At 44.1% G+C, this 27,624-nt stretch overlaps 1 protein-coding gene across 2 annotated transcripts; it reads right to left on the reverse strand.

Annotated features, from left to right (window-relative positions):
- Positions 1 to 11: 11 nt before the first annotated feature.
- Positions 12 to 27,493, reverse strand: Frrs1l (ferric chelate reductase 1 like). 2 transcript variants are annotated; one of them, XM_076564238.1, is made up of 5 exons: positions 27,320 to 27,493; positions 13,533 to 13,617; positions 10,491 to 10,629; positions 4,967 to 5,213; positions 12 to 320 (listed from the first exon to the last, which is right to left on the reverse strand). In XM_076564238.1, the coding sequence occupies exons 1-5, from the start codon at positions 27,420 to 27,422 to the stop codon at positions 148 to 150; spliced, it is 747 nt and encodes a 248-aa protein (XP_076420353.1). In that variant the 5' UTR covers positions 27,423 to 27,493; the 3' UTR covers positions 12 to 147. The 2 variants fall into 2 exon arrangements, with proteins under 2 accessions (XP_076420353.1, XP_006985340.2); XM_006985278.4 differs by lacking the exon at positions 27,320 to 27,493 and adding an exon at positions 26,293 to 26,570.
- Between the last annotated feature and the right edge of the window lie 131 nt (positions 27,494 to 27,624).

Consider the following 27,624-nt stretch of genomic DNA (forward strand, 5'->3'; position numbering starts at 1 on the left):
GCTTGTTCTTTTTTTTTTCCCCCAAAAAAATGTTGAAATCATGACTTGTTTTTTAAATAACAGAAGCTAAAATGATACAGGCGATTATTGAAAAATATATACTGAAGGCTTTGTACTCCGTGTAGTCCGCTGGCCTTGCAGCTGTGGCTACGGGGTTCCCATCAGCAGGTAGAAGGTCAGAGCGACAATGAGAAGCAAGCAAAATGGTGAGGAGAAGGTCTGGTAGGCAGCCGATGGCATGAAAATGTCTTCGTACTTGTAAATACTGACAACGCGCTCTGAAGCCGGTGGGGAGTCTATGTCGTGTCGGGTGATGGAGCCTTAAACACAGAAGCAGAGGGAGGGCCGATCAAAAGCCGCACAGAGTTCAAGACAGAAACACTACAGACAGGTTTTCACCGCTAAACACAGACACAGTGTTTAAGATGTGCAATCAGGGAGAGTCATCAGCAGTCGACTGAACTTGTGACAGAGAACACAGAAATCATGTATCTTTACTCCCAAAGGCAGTTTTGATTCTGGGAAGTCATACCACCTCTCCAAATCAGAACAACTTACTGCTATCTCTTTCTGTGGCCGCCAGTTTGAATATTTATCCTGGCAGAAAGTGTGAGGATTTCTATTTGCCTCTAATAAATGTAAACTCCTCACTATCAAATAGTGTAAAACTTTTAAATTTTTAAAAAGATTTATTTTAATTTTAATTGTGTGCACTAGAGAGGCAAAAACAGGGTGCTGGGTCTCCTGGAGATGAAATCACTTGATGTGAGCACTGGGAACTGAACTCGTGTCCTCTACAAGAGCAGGGTGTGATCTTAACCACTGAGTAATCTCTCCAGCCTCAGTGGGGAAAAAAACCCCAAAAAAGTCTATTTTTAATCAAGACAGCAAATGTTACTAGTTTTGCCTCTTCAGATCTTTGGGGGGGATGGGTGAACCCAAATGCTCTATCACTGAGCTACCTCCACAGCCCCAAATCTTGTAGCTGTGGATCAGGAATTCTAGTCCAGACCAAAGTCTCCCACACAAATGGAAGTCCTCTTTCATTGACTGTGGGCTATTAAGGGCCAGCCAGCCTTTGGCTGGAGAGATGGCTCAGTAGGTAAGAGTCCTTATTCTGCAAGCCTGAGGACATGAGGCCCTAAGTCTGAGTCCCCAACACCCATGTAAAGACTCAGGCATGGCTGTGTGTATGCTCCCCCGAGCATTGGGGAGCAAAGGTACATGCCTATAACCTGAGCACAGAGGCATCAAAGACAGGTAGAGTGGCCAGCAGGCCAGCATAGCCCAAAAGGCCAGTTTCCAGTTCAATGAGAGACTCTATCTCAAGAAATAAGGTGAGCCGGGCACTTTAATCCCAGCATTCGAGAGGTGGGTGCATCATAAACAGTTCTGGGATAGCCAGGATGATGCAGAGAGACCCTGTCTCAGGGGAATAGGGGGGGGGGCATAGAGTAATAAAGGAAGACATTCAATATCTTTCAATATCTTATTCTGACCTCTAATCACACATCTGTACACTCACATGAATGTACCACAGGGGTGGAGAGAAGAAAGAAAAAAGAAGGGGGAAATGGGAAAGGAGGGGAGGGGAGGGGAGGAGAGGGGAGGAGAAGAGAGGCTTCCCTAGCCAAAAGGGATTGGCATGCAAGATGTCTGATTTTCTAAAGAGTAGGGAAGAACAGTTTGGACAGGAGAATGACTAAAGTACCAAGTCCTTGGATGGAGCTTTTCTCTACCTGGCCACCAGAAAAAGGAAGGAAGTCCTTGTGTGGGATGCTTAAGGGCTGATGACAAGGTCAGCAGCAGAGAGTCTGCCTGGAATTCAAGGGCCTCTGCTTTAACCCTCAGCACTAAAGAAATAAAACCATAAAATAAATGGTAATAAGCCACTTTTTTCAAGTTATGTGCTATGGTGCACATCTGTAGTTGTGGCTTCCAGCAAGAGAACTACTTGAACCAAGAGTTTTCTTTCTTTTTTTCTTTTTTCTTTTTTTCTTTTTTTTCTAGACAGGGCTTTTCTGTGTAGCCCTGGCTGTCCTGGAACCACTATGTAGACCAGGCTGGCCTCAAACTCAGAGATTAGTCTGCCTCTGCCTCCTGAGTGCTGGGATCAAAGACAAGCACCACCATGACCAGCAAGCTTTTCTCTTAAAAAAAAATAAAAATAAGCCAGGCAGTGGTAGCGAATGTCTTTAATCCCAGCACTCAGGAGGCAGAGCCAGTCAGATCCCTGTGAGTTCAAGGCCAGCTTGGTCTACAGATCCAGATCCAGGAAAGGTACCAAAACTACACAGAGAAACCATGTCTTGAAAAACCAAAAAATTTTAGATGCTTAATGAGGTAAAGTTGATCAGGCATGTCTGACTTCCTTGTGGTGGGGGGCATATTAAAGCTGGGTTAGGGAAACTGAGATACGATAGTTCAATGTAAAGGCTTTCCTAGGACCAGAGCTAAGTTAGGGTTTTTTGGAGTGTTTTTGTTGTACAGTTCTAGAGATTGAACGCAGCAGGTTCATAAACATGCTAGGCAAATATCTACCACTGAGCTATCGGCCCTGCTTGCCAACTTTCTTTTGTGTTTATTTTTTTACTTTGAGATAGGGTCTCAATAAACTTGCCAGGCCTGCCTTGAACTCATCCTGTAGCCCAAACAAGCCTTGAACTTGTGATCTTTCTTCCTTGGCCTCCAGAGTAGCTGAAATTATAGGCCTGTATCACCAGGCCCAGTTTGCAATGAGGATTTTTTTTTTTAACAGTCTTTCTCTCAGGAAGCTTTGCCAGACACAGACTCTGCTACACAAAGTCTCCCAGCTGGCAGGGAGGTCCCCCTCTCCATAGGGTCTGCGCTCACTCTGTACCTAACAGCACCTTACTCACTGGTCCTTGCCTGGCCTCTAGGGTTACACACCTCCAGTCTGCGGCTTTCTTGAGGGAAATGGACTCTCTAGTCCTTCAAACCTTAGCTCAAAGTTTATGCTAAGAGACAGTAATAGGACCGACAGATATTAGAAGAACTTGGGAAAGGGCCAGCACGTGGGGCGGGGATCGGTCTGTTTGGCCTGGGAACAATGAGAAGAGGAACCTGGAGGAGCTTATCAGGCAACGCCAGATGAGTATGGATCCCTCCACATCTGGGACTTTAGACTCTAAGAAGACAACCTTCTGAATAGATGAGAGTCGCCATTATCTAAGGTTCCTCTTTCTGCTTTCAAAGAGGAAAAAGTATGGGGCAGCAGATATTTTGAAAAAGAGCATAAGATTTTATTTTCTATTACTTTAATATAACTATGTACTGTTATGACTGCTTTATTAGTATATTATTATCACTATAATATTATTAGCATCACTGTAAATCTCATATTGAATTCTAATTTATACATTATGTATAGGGGCAAATATGGAATTTCAGGTAGACACTGGAAATCCCAGTAAACATCTCCAACAGATGAAATGGGACTACTGTACAGCATTTTTCAATTTGCTAAAGCAATTCTACATAATTATTTTCACCTACTAGTCAATAATCTTATAAAGTAGGTTATTGTTATTGCCCCCACTTTAGATATAAGGAAATGAAGTTCGGATGTTAGCTAACAGGCCATATAGCTACTAAGGGGCAGAACCAGTACTAAAAACTCACATTTTCACATACCAATCTTATCGTTTGAAATGAATTCATCTCTCCAGGCTAAATTATCATTTATTTCCCAGGATACTAAAAGGACTTGAAAGTATCATTGTAGATCCCCTGGGGTTACTCTGGGAAACCAGCTAATGGAAAAATACCCCAAATCTGGAGGCATCCAACTCTTTTCTCAATAGGCAATGGGTAAGAAAGGGAAGAGAAGAAGAAGGGGGGATGGTGTACTCTTTAAATCAGTGGAAAAAATCTGGGGGGAGGGGGGATGGGAGCAGGTCAGCTGAAGCAACGAAAAGCTGCTGAACACACAGTAAAAACAGATGTCGAGTTGGGTACAGTAGTACACATCAGTAACCCTAGCCACTCAGGAGGCCGAAGTAGGAGGACTGACTGCTCTAGCCTGAGCAACATCATAGTCACCTGGCTCAAAGAAAAAGAAAAAGCAAGGAGGAAAGGTAAAGGTCCTAGTAGTCAGAGTGAGAGAATGAGTTTTCAGTACAGGACTGCAAACCAAACTTCCTCCACTCCTGGCCAGGCCGCTAGGTCCACTGACCGCATGGAAGGCTCACACCATGACTTGAATTAAGCAGCCTCTAAAAGGTCTCTTAGAATGCCCTTGGGTCTTTGATAGGAAACTACTGGAGAGTTTTGCCACATTCACATCATCCCCATTCCAGCCTCATCTGGGAACTTGTTAGAAACACCGAATCTCAGCCCCCACCTCTAACATACCAATATAGCTGGGGAATTATTATGCACCTTAGTATTTGAGGGTTAATGGAATAATTAATGGGTATTTGACTGATTTGTGACCATGGGAATAGTCATAAAGTAAGAATTCATGTTTGCTGTCAAGCTCTAGAGAAATCTCTGGAGACCACCCTTTCCTCTTCGGGATGTTCTTATTAAAAAGGATGATGGGTAAAAGAGTTCGCTGACTTTGGAGTCTGAAAGACCCAGAATTGAGTTTTATTTCTACCATTAGTTAATTGTCTACCATGAGGAAGTTTCTTATTCTCTGTAAGCGCGAGGGTGGTGATGTCTAGACCTCTGTAGGAAGAGGTGAGGAGTGAAGACAGACATCTGCACTCCACAGCAGACGGACAATGGCTTCATGAAGCGCACCCTCACCCTGTGTTCTCACACGCTCCAGCTGTGCATGTGCCCACTGTGCCCGGTGTCCCCCTGACCTGTAAGCTCCTTAGAACCTTCTGAAGGAAGGGCTCGTATTTCCTCTCCCTTGTAGAATACACAGTGTGACTCCACTTAACAGTGAGCACGATGGTGACCGGTGTTCAATGCAGAGGCTGAAATGCAGGCTTACCCTGGATGGCCGGACCCCAAGCAAACAGGTAATACCAACTCAAGTGCAGATCCACAATCGTCTCATCTCTGGGAACGTTCACAGGGCGCTTAAACCTGCAGGTGACACGATTGTTCTCAAAGACTCCTTCTTCATCTCTGGCAGGGTTTCTCTGAACCTCCTTTGCCCACTGTCCCACATTGTAGAAGTGCTGTATGCGGACCCTGCCATTGTCGTCATGGACGCAGGCCATGACGTCATCACCACCCTAGCAGAGAAAAAGGTTGAGAAGAGAGGAGGTAAAAACTTTTCACTTAGAAATATACATATATGTATCCCATAGCCTCTGTAATTAGAAATATCACGAAAATTATTTTAAATACCGTTAAAAACCCTTAAACCGGGCCAGTGAGATGGCTCAGCCAGCAAGGGCAAGGTACTTGCCACCAAGCAGGACGACCTGAGTTCGATCTCTGGAACCCACCTGGTAGAAGGAGAGAACCAACTCCTGCAAGTTGTCCTCTGACCTGGTGCACAAGTGCACCATGGCATGCACACCTCCCTCACAAACAAATAAATACATGAAATTTTTAAAATCCTTTTTAAAAAAACGTCTTAAGCAAGTGAGCAAAGTCAGCTTCACTATGACTGACATCTGGGCCCTTCCTGCTGGGATGAGTTGGAGGATGCATTCCTGCACAAAACCACATAAAGTAGCCTGATGAGCAGAGCCAGGCAAATCCATCTTGAAGCTCATTCTAACAAAACAAAACAGAACTTCAGTTATGAAAAACGTTCCAAAGTCATTAGCTAATCCATTCATTAATTGAAAAGGCTCAGAAGCGAAAATGTTATTTGAGAAAATGTTCTGGAACTAGGAAACGGTGGTGACTTCACAGCAGCGATTGTGATTGATGCTGCTGAATTATACACAGGAAAATGGTCAAAAGTGATACCATAATGAAAAGGCTATCAGTTGGTGTATCTGGCACAAGATATGGAGACCGAGAGATAGGGTAAGGGAGCTGAGTTTGAGGAACTATCTCTGTAGCTTATCTGGAGGTTTCATTTTGTGCTTTTTTTTTTTTTTTGAACAAGTTAAAAACATTAAAGATTGGTTGATTGTACTGTTTCGTGGAGGCTATGGGTGATGGAGGAGGCAGCGTCTGGAGCCTGTGAGGCATGCCATTTAGATAGGAACCCAAAATTGCTGTTAAAAAAAAATTACATCTAATTTGAAAACCATTCCATAAAAATTCAAGGTTATTAAAAAGGGAATCCACATTGCTCTTAGTATACATCGCTGAGTTTTTGCTTTTTAATTTAATCCATGCTTCAGTGGAGAGAGGAGAGAGGAAAGGAGGGGCCTCCACTTTATAGATATTACATTTGAAAGGCTCCCTAGTCTGCCTCTGTTATCTGAGCCCTAAAACAACCCATTTTTTTTCTTCCTCCCTCCCTCCTTCTGTCCCTCCCTTCCTTCCTTATTTTCAGACAGGGTCTCACTATGCAGTCTCACTATGGTCTTGAACTCGTGTTCTCTTTCTTCTTCCTTTTCCTGTTTCCTCCTTTATTGGGACACTCTTTGAATGGGTTGATTCACAGGCCAGGGCCTGAGATCAGCCTGCAACATCCCTCAGCATAGCCCCACCCACTGGCCACCAGAAGAATGACAGGCTGATCTCAGGAGCTGCTCCTTCCGACCCCACAGCTGCTCCACACCACATGAAGAGAAAAACCAAAGTGAATCCATGACAGGGAGAGTAAGAGAAACCCCAGGGGCTCCTGTGCCGTCACTCCACATCCTGAGGTGGTAACAGTTAGGGACTTCAGGCTTTGCTTCCCAGGCATCCATAGAAAAATAGTTCTGTCCTGTAAAGTGCGGGCAGCTTGTATATCAGTGATGCTGGTCCCTTGGCTTAGTTTCTGGGAGTTAGTCTGACTATTATCATGGTGTGTGTGTGTGTGTGTGTGTGTGTGTGTGTGTGTGTGTGTGTGTGTGTGTGTGTGTGTGTGTGATGCCACATGCATGCAGATACTTATGGAGGCCAGAAGGGGCATCAGATCCCTTGGAGTTAGAGTTAAAGGAGGTCATCAGCCACCTGACATGGGTGCTGGGAACCAAATTCATGTCCTCTGGAAGAGCAGCAAGCAGTCTGAACTACCGAGCAATCTCTCCATCCCCAAGTGATACTTCCAAAACACCACAGAATGAGCCCTCCTTACTCTGGCTACTGCAGGTGCCTTGGTCTGGGTCTCCCTCCCTCTTCTCTTCCCTTTATCACTCCCTGCTCATGCCTCCAAGTCAGCCAGATGAAGAGAAATGGTTTGAGACTCTAGAGGAGTGGTTCTCAACCAACAGGTCGTGACCCCCACAGGGATCACATATCAGATATTTACATTACGATTCATAGCAGTAGCAAAATTACAGCTATGAAGTAGCAATGAAATAATCTTATGATTGGGGTCCCCACAACATGAGGAACTGTATTGAAGGGTCACAGCGTTAGGAAGGTGGAGAACCCCTGTTCTAAAGAATCAAGGTAGCACATGCAAAGGCCCTGGCTTAAGAAAGGCTGGCAGCTTGGAGAAGGCCCCACATAGAATACAGCCAAGGTGACAAGAGGGACGGAGGTGACAATACGACCCCAGCCTGGCCTACTGGTGCCCATCCCTCTTCTTGCTCCTGTTCTTTCTGAGCTACAGCTATTTTCTGGCCAATGGATACTGTAGAAGATGAAGCTCGTTGGATTTGATCCGTCACTCCCCGGTAACGATAGTGGTGGTGGTATTCTAGTCAGATACACACACCATCACAGGACCTCCCAGTAGGGAGGGTGCGCTTCCTAGCCACTTCATTCTGGGACTGGCTGTGTGATGTATTTGGGGCAATAGGATGTTGGGAGATGTGACCTGAACAGAGGTTTGGACTATATCTCTGGCTGCAGTACCGTGATATAATAAGAAAACATGTTTGGTCTCTGCCCCATTTCCTGAAACTCATAGACGTCTGATAGTGTGAAGACTGTATTTTTTTTTTTTTGTATGCTTCTAACTAGTGGCTAGGGGACCCTAGATAGCTTCAGACTGGAGTTCGTCTCCAGAAGGAGGACCACATGTTATTAGAGGATTGAGAATTTCAGGTCCACCCCCACCCCTTCAGTATCTAGGTTGAATTATCACTCCTGAGCAATGATTAAACAATATATTGACATAATGAAGTCTTTACAAACCCTCCAAAGAGGGTGCTGGAGAGATGGCTCAGAGGTTAAGAGAACTTGCTGCTGTTGTAGAGGGCCTGGGTTTGGTTTCCACACTGGACAACTCACACACACACAAACACACACACACACACACACACACACACACACACACACAATTTTTTAAAAATCCGAAAGAAGGGTCGGGGACATGCACAGTTGGTCAACTGCTTGCCTTGTGATCATGACAACCTGAGTTTGGATTCCCGTAACCCATGTAAAAAGCCAGGTGTGGCTGAGCATGTCTGCAATCCCAGCAGTGATGAGACAAACACAGAGACAGGTGGATCCTTGAAGCTCACTGGCCAGCCGGCCTAGTCTACTTGCTGAAGCTCCAGGCCAGTGAGAGACCAGCTCAGATAAAAAAGGTGGAAGGTGTCTGAGCAAAGACACCCAAGGCTGTCCTTGACCGCCACACTCAAGTGAACACACATGCATGCCCACATTCACCCATACATGTACAACTACATACAGAGAGACAGAGACACACACAGAGATAGAGAGACACAGAGACACAGAGAATTGGTATGATCTTCCTGACTGCTAATTACCAGGAGGAGCTTGGCGTGTGATACACCCTGAGTAGGCATGGAAGGTCCTCCCTCACTCCCCCACACCTTCTCCACAAATCTCTTGCATTTGGCCGTTCATTTACTTTGTTTGAACATCCTGTACTATAAACAGTTGCTGGAATTTGGATCTCAAATGTCTCCCAAAGGCCTTTGTGTTAAAGGTTGCTCCCAGTCTATGGCACTATTGGAGACGAGTGGGAAGTGTGAGGGGCCTAGTGGAAGGAAGTTAGACAGTTGGTGGTGTGCTTCTGGTGCAGATATTGGGATTCTGGTCCGCCCCCTCCACCACCACACACACAAGGTAGGAAGGTTTCCTCTCCCAAAGACTTCCTATCACAATCTACTATCTTAGTACAGATCCAAAGCGACAGGGTCATGCAACCCTGGATGGAAACTTCAGAAATCGGAGCCAGAAAAGAACCTTGCTGTTGAATATCTGTCTGTTTTCCTGGTTTTGTTTTTGTTTGTTTGTTTTGCTTATTTATTCACTTGGTGGCAGTGTTGGGTGATGGAATCCAGAGCCATGTGCATGCTAAGCTAAGCAAGTTCTCCAGCGCTGAGTGACATCCTCTGCCTTTAAAGCCTTTTGAAAATGAGTTAATAGTAATGTAAGGCTGATGAACACAATAGGCAAACGCAAGGGAAGTGTTCCCCCTGAGATCTGGCAAATTAATGAAACTCGAGAGAAAGTCACAGGGACTCGGATGTACAGTCAGTTCGTCAGATCACAAATTGGCATCTACAATGGAGTAGTCTTGAACTAAACCCTTACTTTGTGACATTTGCCACTGTCTCCACATAAATTGTGTCAGAACCAATTGAGGTAGAGGACACCTGGCTTGTGTCCATTGGAGACTTGCCTGGTGCGTGCGTGCATGCGTGCGTGCGTGCGTGCGTGTGTGATGGGGTAGAGGAGAGAGAAATATCTGGTCATAGAAGTGTTCTGTATTGAGTCTGTGAGTATAAAGGAAAAGCACACCGACTCTCTTACAGTGGTCCTTCACTCTGCCTCTGCTATGAAGAGAACACAGTGGTCCTTCACTCTGCCTCTACTATGAAGAGAACAGGCCTTGGTAGCTGCCCCTTCCAGACTAAAGCACACACAGGAAATCAAACTCAAACCATGGACTACAGCCAAGCCCAGCTGAGTCCACAGGAAACAAGCTGAACCCCAGTCAATCCACACACGTGTGAGCAGGAGATATATAACAGTTGGCACAGGTTATGTAGTGTGCAAAATAATGTGGACAGAGCTGATCACTACATGTAGCACAAAATACCCTGTATTCTAATAACAAATCTTTCTACTAAAGCTTGCTTGAATTAAAAAAAAAAAATATTTACTTACTTTTATTTACGTGTACATTTATATGTGTGTGCCTGCATAAGTTTATATGGCATATGCACTATGTGCATTGTGTGCAGGTGCCCACAGAGGCCAGAGGGTATCCGATCCCCTGGAACTGGAGTTACACGCAGTTGTGAGCTGTTTGATGTGGGTGCTGGGAACCAAACCCCATCCTCTGCAAGAGCAGTGTGTGCTCTTACCTACTGAATCATCTTTCCAGCCTCTGAATTTTTTTAAACGTGCAATTAGAGAGCTGTGGCTAACACAATGCTTCTACTTCTTTGATTAATTCATTTCTTCCAAAATCTAAAGACAGCCAACAAAGCAAAGAGAAAAAGCAGCTTCTATCATGATTTGTGTCTTACCATCTTCTTGTCTGAAGAGAATCCAACTGCTACCCAACCGTCTGTGTCTGCACTCAGCTCAAACTCCACATCAGCCCCTATCATCCGGTAACTAAGGAAGTAGTCACAGGTCTCCGCATTACAGCCTGGCTTGCCGTATCTGGAGGATAGGCCAAAAGAGACATTACTGCTTCTATGTGGTTCAAATAAGAAAAGAGAACACCTACTGTGCAACCCAAGGTGCTGAGCAATGCTATTAACTACATTCAATTGTTGCTCTCCAGGACCTGAGAGACACGGGTTCCTCAGGAGGGACCAGGGATAGGAACTGCTCCGCTTGACATGTAAACTGGAGTCCAGAGAAGGGAAGGGGCTCAACAAGATTGATAACGAAGTCAGTGCCTGCAACAGGCCTTCAACTGGGTCTCTTCTTCAAGTTAGAAATTTGCCCAGTTTTTCTTAATTACAAAGGAATACCAACTATTTTTCCTTACAAGTTTTTATATTTAAAATATCATAGGTTTAGAAATAAAAACAGAAATCCCGAAAGTCACAGCATTTGTGTGATGATAAATGGTGCAACGTTCCTGGAAGCATTTTTTTCGTAGTGGTGCAGTGGTGTGTCTGATTAAACCAATAGGGTCTTTTGAGTTGAGTGTATCCTTATGATTGACAAAGAGTGATGGCCCAACTCCTGAAATTTAATCTCTTGGTCTTCTGCAAAAGTCACACTTTTACAAATGCACCAGGTGAAAACCTCATCCAGCAGCCGCTGAACACAAGTATGTGATTTATTTATAAAGTTTACTTGGTGTTAATACAATCACAAAGGCAGACACAAAAACATAACAGTATAAGGTCTTTGTCTAGATGGGAAGATTATGCACACCTTCATCTTTTTAGAGAGCACCTCCAAGAAGAAAACAGAAATTTCAAATCCCTTACAGAGGAGCAAGTAAGATAGCTCAGTAGATAAGAACACCCGCCACCCAGCATGGTGACCTGAGTTTGCTCCTGGAACTCACATGCTAAAAGAGAAAAGACTCCAGCAAGTTGTCTTTCGACCTCCACACGAATGCATGGCATAAGTGTGCACACTTACCTGTGCATATACATACACATACAGGCCTGCACACAAAATAAAGAAAAACGTAACAAAAAACCCTTACAAATGACTTATTGGATCCTTTAGTAATCAGAAACCCCTAGGGAAGGAACCGGTTATTCCACCAGAGTCGGGATGGTGCACAGTGTTGCAGTGGGGTGTATCTCCCTGGTAAAGCATGTGTTTGTGATGCACACGACCCTAGGCATGAGAGAGAGAGAGTGGGAAAGGAAGGGGAGGAAGAGGAAGGGGAAGAACAAGAGGCACGAGAAGGAAACTCTATCAGTGGGTGAGAGGATGAAAGTATAGACGGCAGGTGTCTGTAAGAACGAGCCCCAGGGTGCTGAAGTGTGATGAGGAAGGAGACAAGGTCATGCTAATGCATTAGCAGGGATACCCCGGCTAGCAGGGAAGAGCTATATGGTGAAGGCAACCTGGACTGGGATGGAACAAATGAAGGGCTGGGGGAGGGTAAAAAGAGCAGAGAAGTGTGAAAGATAAGTCACTCGAGCCAGCAGGCTATCAAAATCCTTTCTTTTCTCAATATATCTCATCGCCACCAGAATTAAACAGTGCTGACCATTTTGCTCAATGAAAACAGTATTTGGAATTTTGAAAAAGTCTTTGAAAAAGGCTTGTAAGACAATCAGGCTTGAGGCTCCTGTAGTCGATGCTTGGCTCCTTAAACTTTGAGCCCTGAACAATCACCAGAATCAGCACCTTTAGTGCCAGGTTCATCAAAACCTCTATATGGAAAGTTTCTACACTAGCGCTTTCTACCAAGCCAATTAGCATTCATTCCTTCTCATTTTCTCCCTCACTCTGTCTCCGACTCTCCCTCCATCTGTCTTTTCTTTGACACAAGGCTTTTTTACTAAGTACTCCAGGTTGGCATGAAACTTGTGAGCCTCTTGCCTCAGCCATCTGAGTGGGAGATTACAGACATCTGCCATCATGTTAGTCTGGAACCCATCACGTCTTGATGGAATTCTACCAATAATCATATAGGGACTTACTCAAACTAAGAAGCTAGAATAACCAATGTTAGCATCAGGCAGAATCCCCAAGTCATGACTATTTATTTGAAAAGGAATTGTTGGGGCTGGGACTGTAGGTCAGTTGGTAGCATGCTTACCCAGTATGCACAAAGCCCTGGGTTCAGTCCTCAGCAACCACAGAAACTAGGCACATATCTGTGATCCAAGAGCTTGGGATGTGAATGCAGGAGAGTCAGAAATTCAAGGTTAACCTTGTTTACATAAATTTAAGGCCAGTTAGGGCTATAGGAGAACCTGCTTGTCTTGGTTGTATTTTGTCACTTTGACACAAGCTAGAGTGATCTGGGAAGAGAAACCTCAACTGAGACAATGTCTCCATCAGATTGCCTAGGCAGGTAAGTAGGGCATTTTCTTGATTAACGACTGATGTGGGAGGGCGCGGCTCACTTGGGGTGGTACCAGCGCTGGGCAGGTGTCCTGGGTGGTATAAGAAAGCAGGCCTTGCAAGCCATGAGAGCAAGCCAGGGAACAGCATTCCTCCACGGCCTCTGCTTCAGTTCCTGCCTCCAGGTTCCTGCCCTGCTTGAGTTCCTGCCCTGGCTTCTCTCAATGGTGGACTGTGATATAAAACTTTTTGGTTATGTCTTTATCACAGCGATAAGAAGGAAATGCCCAAACTGAACACTAGCCAAGCATGGTGGTACACACTTGTAATGCCAGCATTATGGAGGAATTGGGAGAAGATGATCCAAAATTCACAGCTAGCAAGACCCTGTATCAACAAACAAACAAACCCCCTGAACACTGATTTTTTTTTGTCTGAGTTCTCCATAACCTTGCGGAGGTTCCAAAGGGGGACAGACCCAGGTGCCCACATAGCAATGCATGTAGGTTTAAATACCACCATGAGAAGTCAGCACATTTCTGAGCCTTGATTATCCAGCTCGAAGCTGTACCTACCTAAAGCATCCTTTAGTTCTTCCACAGTCTTCCACTTTGATTTTGGCAAATGGGTCCACAGGAGGAGCAGTGGGGAAAGGGTAGCCTAGGCAGTGAAAATAAATAGGAGTGGTAAAAATCCAGGAACAATTTTTACAGTGAGAATTCCCAAAAATGCACTGACTATTTTCTATCATCATCATTAGCAATGTTTAGGGACTTGACAAAGGTCTCTGATGAGGTCAGAAGATGCCCTTCCTGAGGGAGTCCACACCTTAGGTGGGATCTGGAAACGAGTGTGTTCTTATTTCATTCTCAAGCAAGCAACCAGGGACCTTGAGTGGAACCTCATTCTACATAACCACTGGCTCGTCACTGTCCCCCTAGGAGTTAGAAAATCTCAGCTTTAGCACAGTGCACACTCTCTGGAAGGAAGAGGGTTGACAAGGGCCCAGCTTTTAACTCAGCACTAGGGTGATTCCACTCACATACAGAATGGAGGTTCCCATTTCATCTCTCTGGACTGCCACTTACCCATGTGCTAAGTCCTTCCCACACAAAGCTTCTAGCATCGTCCATCTGAGATTACTTATACCACAATGCATTTAGGGAACCCTAGAGAAAAATGCCATGAAGACCTCCAGCTTACAGGGGAAACCATTTTCACCTAGGCTGATTACTCCATGTATGTGGGGACCATACATGCCTCATCCTGTGTTCTCTGCCCTGCATGATGTTTGGCACTGGATAATGAGTAAATGACAATCAGTGACGAAGTGCAAGCTTCCACAGATATGCCTAGGTCATGTAAACCATGTCTTTCTTATTTGTAGTGCTTTTGTTCAGTGAGGTTTTATTTAATTATGTCAGCGTTATACTTTTCGCAAATGTCTCCAGGCTATGCTCTCCTGGCACAAATCTGTCCGGCTCTAACACACAGAGTTGGAGAACTGGATCAAACAACAGCCCTCTTTTGTCACCTAAGTAACTGGGTCAAATGCTTTGGTTCTAGTTTATCCAATTTTGTGCTAAAACCTACACTATTTTCACTACTATTGACAGCATCCTGCCTTGGACAGGCTTGTTTTTCTCTGTATTTATTGAGCAGCTTATCAGTGCTACAGATTATAATAAGTGTCTTCACTTGTGCCCTTACTATTACTTGTCACGGAAGTTCCAAGGCTATTTTTTCCCCCAGAATATTCATCCAGGAATGCAATGACTATTTCCTTATATGTCATTAAGATTCTAGAGGCAGCTGGGCAGTGGTGGCGCACGCCTTTAATCCCAGCACTCGGGAGGCAGAGCCAGGAGATCTCTGTGAGTTCCAGGCCAGCCTGGGCTACAGAGTGAGTTCCAGGAAAGGCGCAAAGCTACACAGAGAAACCCTGTCTTGAAAAACTAAACAAAAAACAAACAAACAAAAAAAAAAAAAGATTCTAGAGGTGACAATGTTACTTCTGACTCAAGTTCTGCATCTTCTTCCTTCAATATCTCTCTGTGTATGTGTATGTATGTACATGCATATGTATCTCTCTGTGTATGTGTATATATGTACATGCATGTGTGTATATGCACAAATGTGTGTGTGTGTGTGTGTAAAATTAAACTCAGGACTTCACAAAAGCTGGGAAACACTATCACTGAGCATCACCCCCAGACTACCTCTCCCACTTTTCAATCACAGAGTCCTTAGTCATTCCCAGCATCAGGAGAAATATTGGTTTATGATAGATTTCCAGTTCAATAAACACCAGCTGTCATTATCATCCCTGGGTTATTATGGCTACTAAAATGTTATAAACTTAACTGAGAACTAATAAGCATTGGGCAGCATTTTTTTAAAAAGAAAAATGGATTTCTAGACAGCAAATAAAAGCAAGTTTTAGAACAGAGCTTGTACAAATGTTCTGAGCAAGTTCATTAGGTTGGCAAACACCTCACTAGCATTAATTTTTCTATCATTTTGTATGTTCTAAAATAAAACCAAGTAAGAACTTGTGTTCTGTGAGCTGTGCTTACACATTCAGTTAACACCCCCCCACCCAGTTTTGTGGGTTGAATTAACGGTTTTGGCATACATTTTATCACTGAGTTACACCACTAGACTGTAGGCACTATTTATTTATTTATTTATTTATTTATTTATTTATTTATTTATTTACTCATTTATCTATCTATCTATCATCTATCTATCTATCTATCTATCTATCTATCTATCTATCTATTTATTACTTTGTAAGCTGTCCAAAAAACCCAGACAATTTGGGCTTTGTCCCTGATTCCTGGAAAAGACACCCTAGAGCAGCAGTTTTCAACCTGCAGGTCACAGCCCCTTTGGGGGTCAAATGACCCTTTCACAGAGGTCGCCTAAGACCATCAGAAAACACAGATCGTTACACTATGATTCATAACAGTAGCAAAATTACAGATATGAAGTAGCAATGAAAATAATGTTATGGTTGGGGTCACCACACCATGACGAACTGTATTAAGGTGTCCCAGCATTAGGAAGGCTGAGAACCACTGCTCTAGAATCTTGACTTATTGTAGTAGGTGTGTCTTTACTCAACAGGAGCCCCTTAGAGAACATGAGTTTGTGCTAAGAGATAAGATGCACATGAATACATTTGCTTAAATAAAACCCTCCCAGACTGGGACACGTAAACTGTCTCCTGATGTGCCTTGAATTTGATGTCCCCACAGGCTCTTTTAGTTGTTGTTGTTGAACACTTGGCCCCTGCTGGTGGTGCTGCTTTTGGAGGCTGTGGAACCTTTAAGGAAGCTAGGCCTAGCTGGCAGAAGGAGGTCACCAGGAACAGGCCTTTGAAGAATCCTCCCTCCTCTCTTTCTGGGTTCACCGTGATAAGAACCGTCTCTGGCAGTCACTTCTGATGCCCTGAGTTGAGCTGGCCTACTCCCTCCTGACAGGTTGAAACCATAGGGTTAATACATCTTCTCACCCTCAAGCTGTTTCTGGTAGATATAATGGTCACAGAAAAGTAAATGGCACACCTCTACATGCTTGCTTTCTCCTACTGTGAAAACATAAACGACTTTACCCATGTTCCCTGAGAGTTTTTATCTAGGACATTTTTATTGTGTAACCCAGGAGAAGCATGGCCAGACTGCCTCTCTAACTATGCAAAGTTTGAGCAGATTACTATTCTGAACAATGGCAGTTTGCAGTCCCCTGGGCACCACATGATTGACTGCCCCAGTTTCTCCACATCCCAGCTCGACGTGATATCATTATTATTTTCATTTGGATTTCCCTAAGCACTGATAGACACAAATGTCTCTTCATATCTAATATTAAGTACTTGGGTTCCTGCCTCTGTGATGTCTATTTCTGTAACCTTTGCTTCCTTTATTATTTGGAATCCAAATTTTTCACAGAAGGTTGTATACATTTCATACAATTATTGGTTCCCTATGTTGCTATTTTTTCCTACCACCCTTCCACCAATTTTGTTTTTCTATGTGTTTGTTTGTTTCCTATGATGCTCTTTTTTTAGATTCAATATTTAATTTTGATGAGGTTAAACTAAGTATCTCTCTTCTTTTTGGTTTTTTCTTTTTTTCTCTCTCCACCTCACCCCAATCTTTGTTTTGTTTTTGGTTTTGTTTCTTGAGACAGGGTTTCTCCGTGTAGCCAGGGCTGTCCTGGAACTCACTCTGTAGACCAGGCTGGCCGTGAACTCACAGAGATCCACCTGCCTCTACCTGCTGAGATTAAAGGCTTGTGTTTTTCAGGGTCTTAAGGGATCATTTTCTATCACATCAGCATGAGACATTTCTCTCATTTTCACTTAGAAATGCTGTAGTTCCCTATCAATAGCACAGTGAGAGCTTTGACCCACTGGGAATTTACTCATTATCTAATGTGCGGCAAGAAATCAATTATATTTTTCTACTCATATTGATTTGTTTGGGTTTCTTTTTGCTTTATTTTCTAAGACAGAGTCTCACTATGTGTCCCTAGCTGACCTGAAACTCCCTATGCAGACCCATCTGGTTTGAAACTAACTCAGAGAGATCCATCTGCTTCTACCTTCAGAGTGCTGAGATCAAAGGCGTGTGCTATCATGTCCAGCTCTACTGAAGTTGAATCCATTTTTTTCTCAACATAATTTGTGAAACAACTCATGCTTTCTCTAGTAATTTATGGTAACTCCTTTCCAAGCCATGAGTTCTTTCATGAAACTGGGTCCATTCCAGATTTTCTGTTTTGTTTTTTGATTGTTGCAAGCTACGACCATGTTGTTTTCATTATTTCACTTTGTAATGTATCTTGATTACCTAGCAAGGAAAAACTGTCTCACCAGTTCGTGGGACTTGATTCTTCCAAACAAAGTATAGAAGTCATGTGTGAAGTTCCCTTTCAGAATTGTACCCGACTTCTGTCTGGAATTGTCTTGCATTTGCGATGAATTGTGAGTGGATGGAGAACTGGAATACTCATAATATCAGGTTATTCTTTCCAAGACCATGGTTTATCTGTTTATTCACATTCTTTATATCCCTTAACAGTTCAAATTGTTTCTCTCTATAGATAAAATCAGACATTGCAGAGCTCTGTGTACTTTGAACTGTTATCCTTGTTTTCTTTTGCATTCTCTAGCTCACTGTTGCTGGTGAGGAAGGGCTTTGGGTTCCTATGCTATCTTCTAAAAGATTTCCTAAAAAGTCCAAATAAGCAACAAAATGGTAAGGGCCATGTAATGTACCATCATCCTCTGTACATGAAATGTCCACAACAGACAAATATTGAGACAGAAGGCTTCACGGTTGCCAAGAGCTGAGACAAGGGAAACATGAAACATCTGCATGGTGTTGGCTCTGGGAAAACATGACTTCTTTTCAGGGTGATCAAAGTGTCCCAAATATGACTGTGGTAGAGCTGTATAAGCCCTGTGGACATACTTTAGAACTATGTCTTAGCATGCCTTAAATAGGTGCATGAACAAACACATGCCACCATGCACCTATGGAGGTCAGAGGACAACTTCTGGGAGTCAGTTCTTGGGTTGTCAATTCAGTGGCAAGTGCCTTTACCTGGTGCGACATCTCACCAGCCCTAATGCCAGTATTTTGACATACAATGTTTTGATGGTTCAATTGAAGGCTTATGGTTTCTTCTTTATCTCTTTGGTCAATATTCTTTTTAATTGGTATTATCACCTATGATCCTTTTCTTTCTTTCTTTCTTTCTTTCTTTCTTTCTTTCTTTCTTTCTTTCTTTCTTTCTTTCTTTCTTTCTTTCTTTCTTTTTCTTCCTTCCTTCCTTCCTTCCTTCCTTCCTTCCTTCCTTCCTTCCTTCCTTCCCTCCTTCCTTCCTTCCATTCTTTCTCTCTTTTTTTTTTAAGGGCTGGGGATCACATGGAGAGCTTTGAGTGGCAGGTGAACACTCTGACACTGATTGATATTCCCAGTAACGCCTTTCTATGCTTTTGCTAACTTCAAATTTCATCTCACCATAGTCAGAAGACATCTCTGCATATGATAGAGATCCCTTGTAATTCAACAGCTTGCTATAATCTAATTCATAGCAAGTTTTAGAGATCTTGCTGGCTGTTCAAAAAGAGTATGGTTCTGTGTTTATATGCTCATTTTTCTAATACCATTTATACAAGTCAAACAATATTTATCTTTTATTGTTAAAATTTGATTTTAAATGTTAAGGGTAGTGTGCTGATTTTAAAAGATTTTGTTTTGACATTTATCTACATATTTAATTTATTGATTATTAACATAGAATAGATTACTGTTTCATGTATTTGGAAGCACCATGCATGTGTTTATTATAGATATATGTGTATACATTATATATATATATATATAAAATACACATATGTATGTATCAATAGTTATTTTTGAAGTACTGAGTAATGAACCCAGAGCACCATTCACACTGAGTAAGCAATCTACTGAGCCACATCCTCAGCCCCAGAAACTTACTTGTTGGGTTGCTGATTTATTGTTTCTTTTATCAATGTATGACACTATTTGTCCTTCACATTCCATCTTCAATTATATTCTGTCAGATTTTGTTATTACCTCAATTTTCTTAAAATTCATCTTTGCCTAAAACAATATATTTTTATTTCTTCCAATATATTGTTATAGTCAATATATATTTACACACATGATTGAAATTCAGCTGTAATACCTCTTTCTCTCTTGTCTGTCTGGTACACTAATAAAGTTACACTGTCACATCAAATGAGCAGGCATTATTTCCTCTTTTCCTGTATCCTGAATTATGCTCAGGGCACTGGTAAGATGGTTCAGCGCGTAAAGGTGCTTTTTTTTGTATAACCTGAGTTTGATCCTTGTAACCCATGTAAAGGTGGGGAGAGGAAACTGACTCCACAGATTGTCTCCTAACCTCCACACATGAACCATGGCGCTCATATTCGCAAACACACCCCAGTCATGCACACACGCAAACACTATCATGATCCATTTTAAAAATTAACCTTCTGCAAATATGAAGTAACGGTATTCTGTCCCCTTGTATGTCTGTGTATCAGGTGCATGCTGAGCCCGAGGAAGCCAGACGAAGGTGTTTGATCCCCTGGGTCTTGAGTTACAGTGAGTTGTGAGCCACCCTGTGGGTGCTGGGAATTGAACGCAGGCTCACTGAAAGGAGCAGCCAACGCTCTTAATTGCTGAGCCATCTCTCCATCCCCACATATTTTAAATGTGTGTATATTTAGAGTGAGCACTGCCTCTCACTGAGCCTGGAGCTTCTTAGTGGGAAGACTTGTTTTCAGTTGACTTGATTTCTTTTTTCTTTCTTCTTTTTTTTTCTTACGTGGTGTGTGTTGTGCATGTGTGTGTCACTTCTTTTAGCCCATGGCATCCTTTAGGTTCTGCTCCTGTGGTTTGCCTGGTCTGTATATTTCCTGTCAAGGGAATCAGGTGGCCTTTGGTGTCTGGTTTCTTTCATTTAGCATAATGTTTTCAAGGGTCGTCTACCATGCAGCATGCATTAAAGCTTTATTCCTTTTGATGACAGAATACCATCCCCACTGTATGGCCAGACCATATTGTTTATCTGTTCATCAGCTGGTAGGCTTTGGGGTTGTTCCCACTTTGGGACTATTATAAACCATGCAGCTGTGTAGAAGGTTTTGTGTGGATGCATTTTCAACTCTCTTAGAACACAATTGCTACATTATATGGTAACTCTACATTTTACTTTTTGAGGAGCTGCCAAGTCATTTTCCAAAGAGCTGTAACATTTTACATCCTCATTAACAATGCACAACATTAACTTCTCCACTTGCTATTTTCATATATATATATATGAAATGATATGGCTGGACAGAGGAAGGAATGCAAGGTGGGAGGAGACAGGAACTCAGTCCCTTTCAGGCCGAGGATTCGGTAGAGGTAAGAACTCTCTAGTGGCTGGCTGCTCTGCTTCTCTGATCATTCAGCATTTACCCCAATATCTGGCTCTGGGTTTATATTATTAATACCAACTAGAATTCATACTACAATGTACCTCTTCGCCTTCCCTGCATTCTATCTCCCTGTGTATACTGACCTGTCTTCCTCAATCTTGAGATATATACACTGAACCACCCAGACATGGCTTACTTGTCTCTTTTGATTAGCTGTGTCCATCTCCTCACTGACATCAGCTTGCTTGCTTGCCTTATTTCCTTTCTCCCACTTTCGATGCAATTTTTCTCCAAAACAAAATCCTAAATCAGGTGCTGGGGGAAGGTCCCAGTCAGTACAAGTGCTTGCCACCCGGGTGTGAGGACCTCAGTTTGATCCCCAGAAGCCATGTTATAAAGCTAGGCGTGGTGGTGTATGCTTGTAATCCCAGCATCGGGAAGATGTGGACAGGTAGATCCTGTAGCTTGCTGGCTACCCAGACTAGCATAATTGGATGGTCCCACATCCCCGTGAAAAAGCTTGTCTTAAAAAACTGTGGTGAGGCTGGGAAGATGGCTCAGCAAGTAAACGCAATCGCTGTGCATGTGTGAGGACCTGAGTTCAAATCCCCAGCACCCATGTGAAAAGTCAGGTATGGCTGTACATGCTTGTGACCCAGCAACGTGGCTTGGGGCAGGGTACAGGAGGCTCACTGGAGTTTACTGGCTACCAGGCTAGCTCTCCATCCAGTTAGAGGCTATTCCTCAAGGGAACAAGGCAGAGAATGATAAGAACTAACACCTACTGTCTGCTTGTGGCCTCTGCATAAGTAAACCACCCCCAGACACCCACACACAAAGCAAAATTAAAATATAAGGTGGATGCCACCTGAGGAACAACACCCAAGGCTGACCTCTGGTCATGACATGGGCATGCATATACACATACATAAATCCATACATGAATATATATATATATATATATATATATATATATATATATATATATATATATATATACACACACACACAAAACCTAAATGAATAACATTAAACATTACATTGGAGTTTTTAAAAAAATTGCAAAAATTCTCCTCCTTCCTTCTCACATGGAATCAACTTTCTAGTAACTTTGTTTTAGAGACTAATTACAGTAACTTTTTTCTTCTCTTAATTTCTATTTTATCATTTCTATCTGTCAAGACATTCCTATATGGAGTTGGTTTTCTCATTTTTGTTTGTTTGTTTATTTGTTTGTTTGTTTTTGCAGTGTTGGAGGCTGAACCCTCTGTCACACCTACGCTGAGCAAGCTCCCTATCACAGGGCTCCTCCTCCGTCCTCTCGGGTTGTTGTTTGAGGTTCTGTGGCTTCCATTCTCATCTAATCTGTGGACTGTGGGTCCTTCTGCACTCCCGTGAGCCCATTTTGCGACACTCTCCTGAGTGGTTAAGAGCTTTTGCTTTGCTGTTTATTAACTGCTTCTAATTAACTGGTTGGCTCAGAGCACTTCAGGTATTCATTCGGCCCTTGATTCCATGAAGTTTAAACCACAGACTGGCTGCTCATCCCATTCAGCTTCACCTCTGAGAACCACAGCATCAACCTCTTTCTGAGGCTACCTCAACTGTCCCTTCTACTGATCAGTCATATAATGGAGAGATGTTGAGAGAGAGAAGAGCAGATTGTCAAGTCCTACACCAAGGCAAAAGGAGATTTCACAGTAATGTTGTCCCTTCAGAACCTGCAGCTTCTAACTAACTTTGAATTCCTCATCTCAAGTGTCTTCACAGAAATCTTCATTCCTTCCTTTCCAAGTCGGTTCCTAGAGCTTGCAAACAGGGACCTTCACTCAGGCAGGCTGGACACCTTGCATCACCTACACCACAGAGTCCACCCACAGAGCCAACAGTTCCCTGCTCCTTTCTAGCTATGTGAGTTTAGCCAAAAAAAAAAAAAAAAAAAAAAAAAAGGAGTCATTTCCCTTAACTCTTTGAATGTGGGAAACGTAGCATCTAAGTCACAGGAGTGCTGCACAAATGAAAATGAATGTAGGTAAAAGTATCCTAGAAAACGGTTTAACACACAGTAGGGACTTATAAAAGACAGCAAAGGCTGGAGAGATAATGCCATCGGTGAAGTGCTTGCCACATAAGCCTGAGGACTTGAGTTGGATCCCCAGAACTCACATGAAAATTCAGGGCTTGCTGGCAATATGTGTTTATAACCCCGTGCTTAGGAGGCGGGGCAGGCAGATCCTTGAACTTCAGGGATGGATGAGCTCCAGGCCAGTGAAAGACCCTGTCTCAAAAATAAAAAATAAATAATAAATAAATAAATAAAAAGGAGGAGGATGTCTGAGGAACAACACCCCAGAGGAACAACACCCAAGGTTGTCCTGAACAACATACACGGTAATATGAACGGTAATTTTGGACATAAATATGAATATGAACACACACATAAATAAATAAATAAATAAATAAATAAATAAATAAATAAATAAATAAATAAATAAGCAGTTGAAAGGGAACTCCAGCAATTGTTCTTGGCAGAGTTCATTCACCGAGGACACAGAGGAGAATTAGACATATTTTGGTGGCTTTAAAGAACTTCCAGACTCACAGAGAGAGAAGCTACATATTTACATACAACACCTGAATGACCCGAGAAGGACACAGGCTGAGGAAAGATGGCCTACCCATGCTTCCTTCTATCCTTCTCCCTGCCACCAACCCAGCTCTTCCCACAACAGGAAAATCTGGTCTCGAACTCAGTGGTGAGCTGCCATTCACATGTTTGCCAATGATAACATCATTGTGCTTTAAAGATAAGCGGCCATGAGCGGCTCTCTTCCTTATTGGTCAAAGGGAAGGCAGCTCCTTCCATCCTCAGATGCAGGATCCTTGGTCCTGGGCAGCTGACAGCAGAGGGGAACACAGGGCTGCACTGAAGGTCTAACACTGAAGCAACACTCTGTTCTTGTTGCTCTTCTCCCTCAAAGGAGCCCCAGAAGAGAGTAGTTATCTGTAACCCAAAGGTTTATTCCTGTTGTTGGCAACATGTATATTCTGGCCTGGGAACCTACTTCTCAGAGTGACTGCAAAGTTTTCCTTGGTAGCTACTGTCCACCTGATGTTGGCCTTCATAAAACCAGGTTATACAACTGGCAGTTCATTCTCTCCATATATGCAAATGGACACGGAGAATCGGCTTGTTCTTCATTAGTTAAATGAGACAATAGGTGCTCACATGCCACCTTTAAGTCATTTAGAGGTATAGGCTGGTTATGTACAGAATAAATATACACTACATGTTTTCAGAAAAATATGCTTAGGAATATTTATCCTTTCCCTGAGTGGCAGATTCTGTTTTGCTTGTTGTTTCTCCACCATTTGCTCCTTCTTCCCAGGTCCAGGGCTGCCTGGCCTCCCTTGCAGCTAGGTCACTACTTAATTACCCTTGTAATTGCCAAAGACTATGAGAAGCAGCGATTTATACAAGCAGCCAAAAAGATAATTACTTATCCTAAACTTTTCTTTTTCTTTACCTCAATTTTATTTGTGTGTGTGTGTAGACATGTGTGTGTGTGTGTGTGTGCGCGCACACGCATGTGTGCATGTGTATATGGATGGGCATATGCCACACTGTGCAGGTGGTCAGGAGACAACCTCAGATGCCAGTCCTCTACTTCCACCTTGAGACTGGGTCTCTTGTCTGCTGCTGAGTATCAGTTGGCCCACAAGCTTCCAAGGATTTGATTGACTCCATCTCCCATCTCTCCTCAGGAGCGCTGGGATGACGGACCCATGAGCTACTGCACCTGGCGTCACATGGGTCCTGATGCTCTGTACTCAGGCACCACACATTTGTGCCGCAAGAGCTTTACCCACCAAGTCATCTCTCCAGCACTCCTCCCTCAATCTTGAACAAAGACAAAAAAAAAAAAAAAAAAAAAAAAGCTACCAATCTTCTATTTCATAGATGAAGACAAGGTCTTAAAATAGTGGAGCAACAAGATGGAAGAAACACAGGTCCCTGAGTGACTGCTTGGAAGAGAGCTGCCTCACCAACCCCTGAACAGCCAGACTCTAGGCCACTAAATGTGTGTGGGGGAGGGAGGGGACTTTCAACAGTCTCTATCTAATAAATATTCTCCCCCAATCCATTCTCTCCACCTTCCTTAGTATAATAATTATATTTTTGAAGTGGATATAGTATGTCTTTTTTAGCTAAAAAGGTTACCCTTCCCAGACTCCTTTACAGCTACGTGTGACCACATGACTAAGGAACTAAGATTGGTAGAGGGCACTTCTCTCTGAATAGTGTCCTTAGTAAGTAGGCAGTCAGCATTTTCAACCCATGTTGTCTTTCTCACCATCTGGAATGCGAAGGTAATGAGTAGGGTTCGAGCATCTACTTGGGATCATTAGGTCACAAGCCAAGAATTACTTCCGAGTAGAAGATCCAGCCCCAGGGTCCCGGAACATCAGAGACTTTTCATGCCAGTTCTGGATTGTGGGTTTCCAGATTTCCTTATATGACTGAGAGAATTCTATCTTATAGAAGATATTAACATTTGCATGCTGCATATAGCTGAACCTCATCCTAATTAAGAGATACACCCACGAACAGATATCCTCATTTCAACCCCCAGCTTGATTCTTGGCTCCTCTTTGCAGAAGTAAAGGAAAATAACTCTCCCCAAAGCTGCGGAAGAGACCAGTTTCCAATCCTTTTATCAGAATAGATTTGCCTTTTGTACTCTTTAAAACAGCTCTTCAGGGAAGCTGGCTAAGAAACTCTAGTCTCTGGGCCCAGATGGTCTCAACAATGGTGTCTCACACCAGGAGACTACAAGTGTGGTGGGAGCAGATGTGGGTTGGACTGGAGAGAGAGCTGTGTGACCCAGCTTTGGTGCCTGGGCAATGAGACCAACAGAAAGATGAGGCGCCAGTACCTGCAAATTTAGGTCAATACAGACCGACCGCCTGGGAGGTTACTGGGCAACCGGGCTCTTTAAGTTGGGTTTTCTGCTTCTTGCCTGCTGCGCTGGGCTCCGGTACCCCAGGCCAGATGGCGCCTCCTCCATGGCAGGGAGGATGGAGGAGGCCAGACGCTGAGAACTGGGAGAGCATAGGCTTAGCACCTCCTGTCCACAGCTTCGCAGGACTTGAGTCAGAGTCTCCCTGTCCTAGTCTCCCCACGTGTAAAACGGGGAGCAGGCTCTGACAGCTCCTCTAGACTTCCCTCTTGAAGGCGGAGTCTGAGCACCGGGCTCCCCAGCCTAGCCTCAGCTGTGCACATCTGCCTCCACTGACATCCTTGCGGACCCCACTCCTGTACTCCTCCGTCCCCCAGGTCGCCCCTCACCCTCCGGTAGCCTCACCCTCCTCCGACAGGTAGCGCAGGTCGTAGAACTCCCCCGCGAAGGTGCCGTAGGAGGAGTCGTGGCGCGGCACTGCCTCGTCGGCGCCCGCGTCCCCTCGCGCGCGTCCCCGGGGTCCCCGGCCCCCGGGGCCCGCGCCGTCGTCCGCGGGGCTGGCATCGCAGGCAGCGATCCCCGCCAGCAGCAGCCGCAGGAGCAGCGGCGCCCAGGCCGGGCGCTGCCGGGGCTGCCCCGCCATCGCTGCGCACCGATCCCGTAGCCAGGCCGCTCCGGCCGCAGCGGGGGCGCCGCGGGCGCGGGCCGGGACCGAGCCGCCGCCAGCACGCGCCGCGCAGCCGCGGAGCGCCCGCACCCGCCGCCTCCCTGCCTCGCTCTGCGCATCCTCGCTCCAGCCCCGCAGCCTGCCCCAGTCCTCTCAGCATCACCCCCTCCTCGTCTGACGCTCCTTCCTAGCTTCCCTCCTCGCGTCCTTCCTCCCATTCTCCCCACCGCCCAGTCCCCCTACAGATTTGACCTCCTGGTCCTTAGGTTCTCAGTGTGGCCCGCCGACCTACAGCATCAGCACCACCTGGGAGCTTGCTAGTATCTCTTGAGGTCTCACTCCAGACACACAAAGCGCGATTTGCTCTTCTACTCAAACCCCTAGAAATCCAGTTTTCACACCTAATTAGAACGACTGTTTCCAACACCTGCACTTTTCGTTCAAAGAAAACACTAGACTCATAAATTTCTGGAGACCATCCCGGAAGGAAGATGGAATCCCAAAATACCACAATACAGATAGCCAAAAAGAGGTCAGAGACAGCGAGGAAAGTGTAACTAAGCCTTGGCAAAAGCCACAAGCATTGGAGCATAATCTGAGCTTTTCAAACTAGGCAACTGGTTTACCCTTTTTCCCCAGGAGCAAAGTGCTCAGACCTCAAGCAACTCAGCCGCGTCTGGTAAGTACGCTGAATTCTCCTCGTCTTCACATCCGTTTGCACCACTTACACTTGGGGTTATTTACCTGGCCAATTCATTTACTCACTTAATCTACATAGATGCCAGGTTTGTCTTCCGGTGACCCTTGTTGGGGTGATGACAACTAACAAGTTGTTTTCTGTGAGAAATATGGACACTCTCCCTTCCATGCCGCTACTTCAGAACCTGCATGGGAACCTGATTCTTCGGGTTCTTTAATATATATATATGAAGGAAATTGCTACTGAGGCAGAAAAACAGATTTCAAATATAGACCTAGAAGTCGGACTGCCTGGGTAACGACCAGTGATCAATAACTCCCCTGATGCAGTGCATATTAAATAAGACCATGCAGGGAAAGTTTGTCGGGTT

This window comes from Peromyscus maniculatus, chromosome 2 (assembly GCF_049852395.1).
Source record: "Peromyscus maniculatus bairdii isolate BWxNUB_F1_BW_parent chromosome 2, HU_Pman_BW_mat_3.1, whole genome shotgun sequence".
Lineage (NCBI taxonomy): Eukaryota > Metazoa > Chordata > Mammalia > Rodentia > Cricetidae > Peromyscus > Peromyscus maniculatus.

What these genes read in the sequence shown, in the direction of transcription:
- Frrs1l (XM_006985278.4), bottom strand. Translation starts at nt 26,530, where the DNA reads ATGGCGGGGCAGCCCCGGCAGCGCCCGGCCTGGGCGCCGCTGCTCCTG. An exon ending in GCGCTACCTGTCGGAGGAGG is followed by an intron (nt 13,618 to 26,292) that starts GTGAGGCTACCG and finishes TTCACTGCCTAG; the next exon opens with GCTACCCTTTCCCCACTGCT. An exon ending in TTGGGGTCCGGCCATCCAGG is followed by an intron (nt 321 to 4,966) that starts GTAAGCCTGCAT and finishes TCTGTGTTTAAG; the next exon opens with GCTCCATCACCCGACACGAC.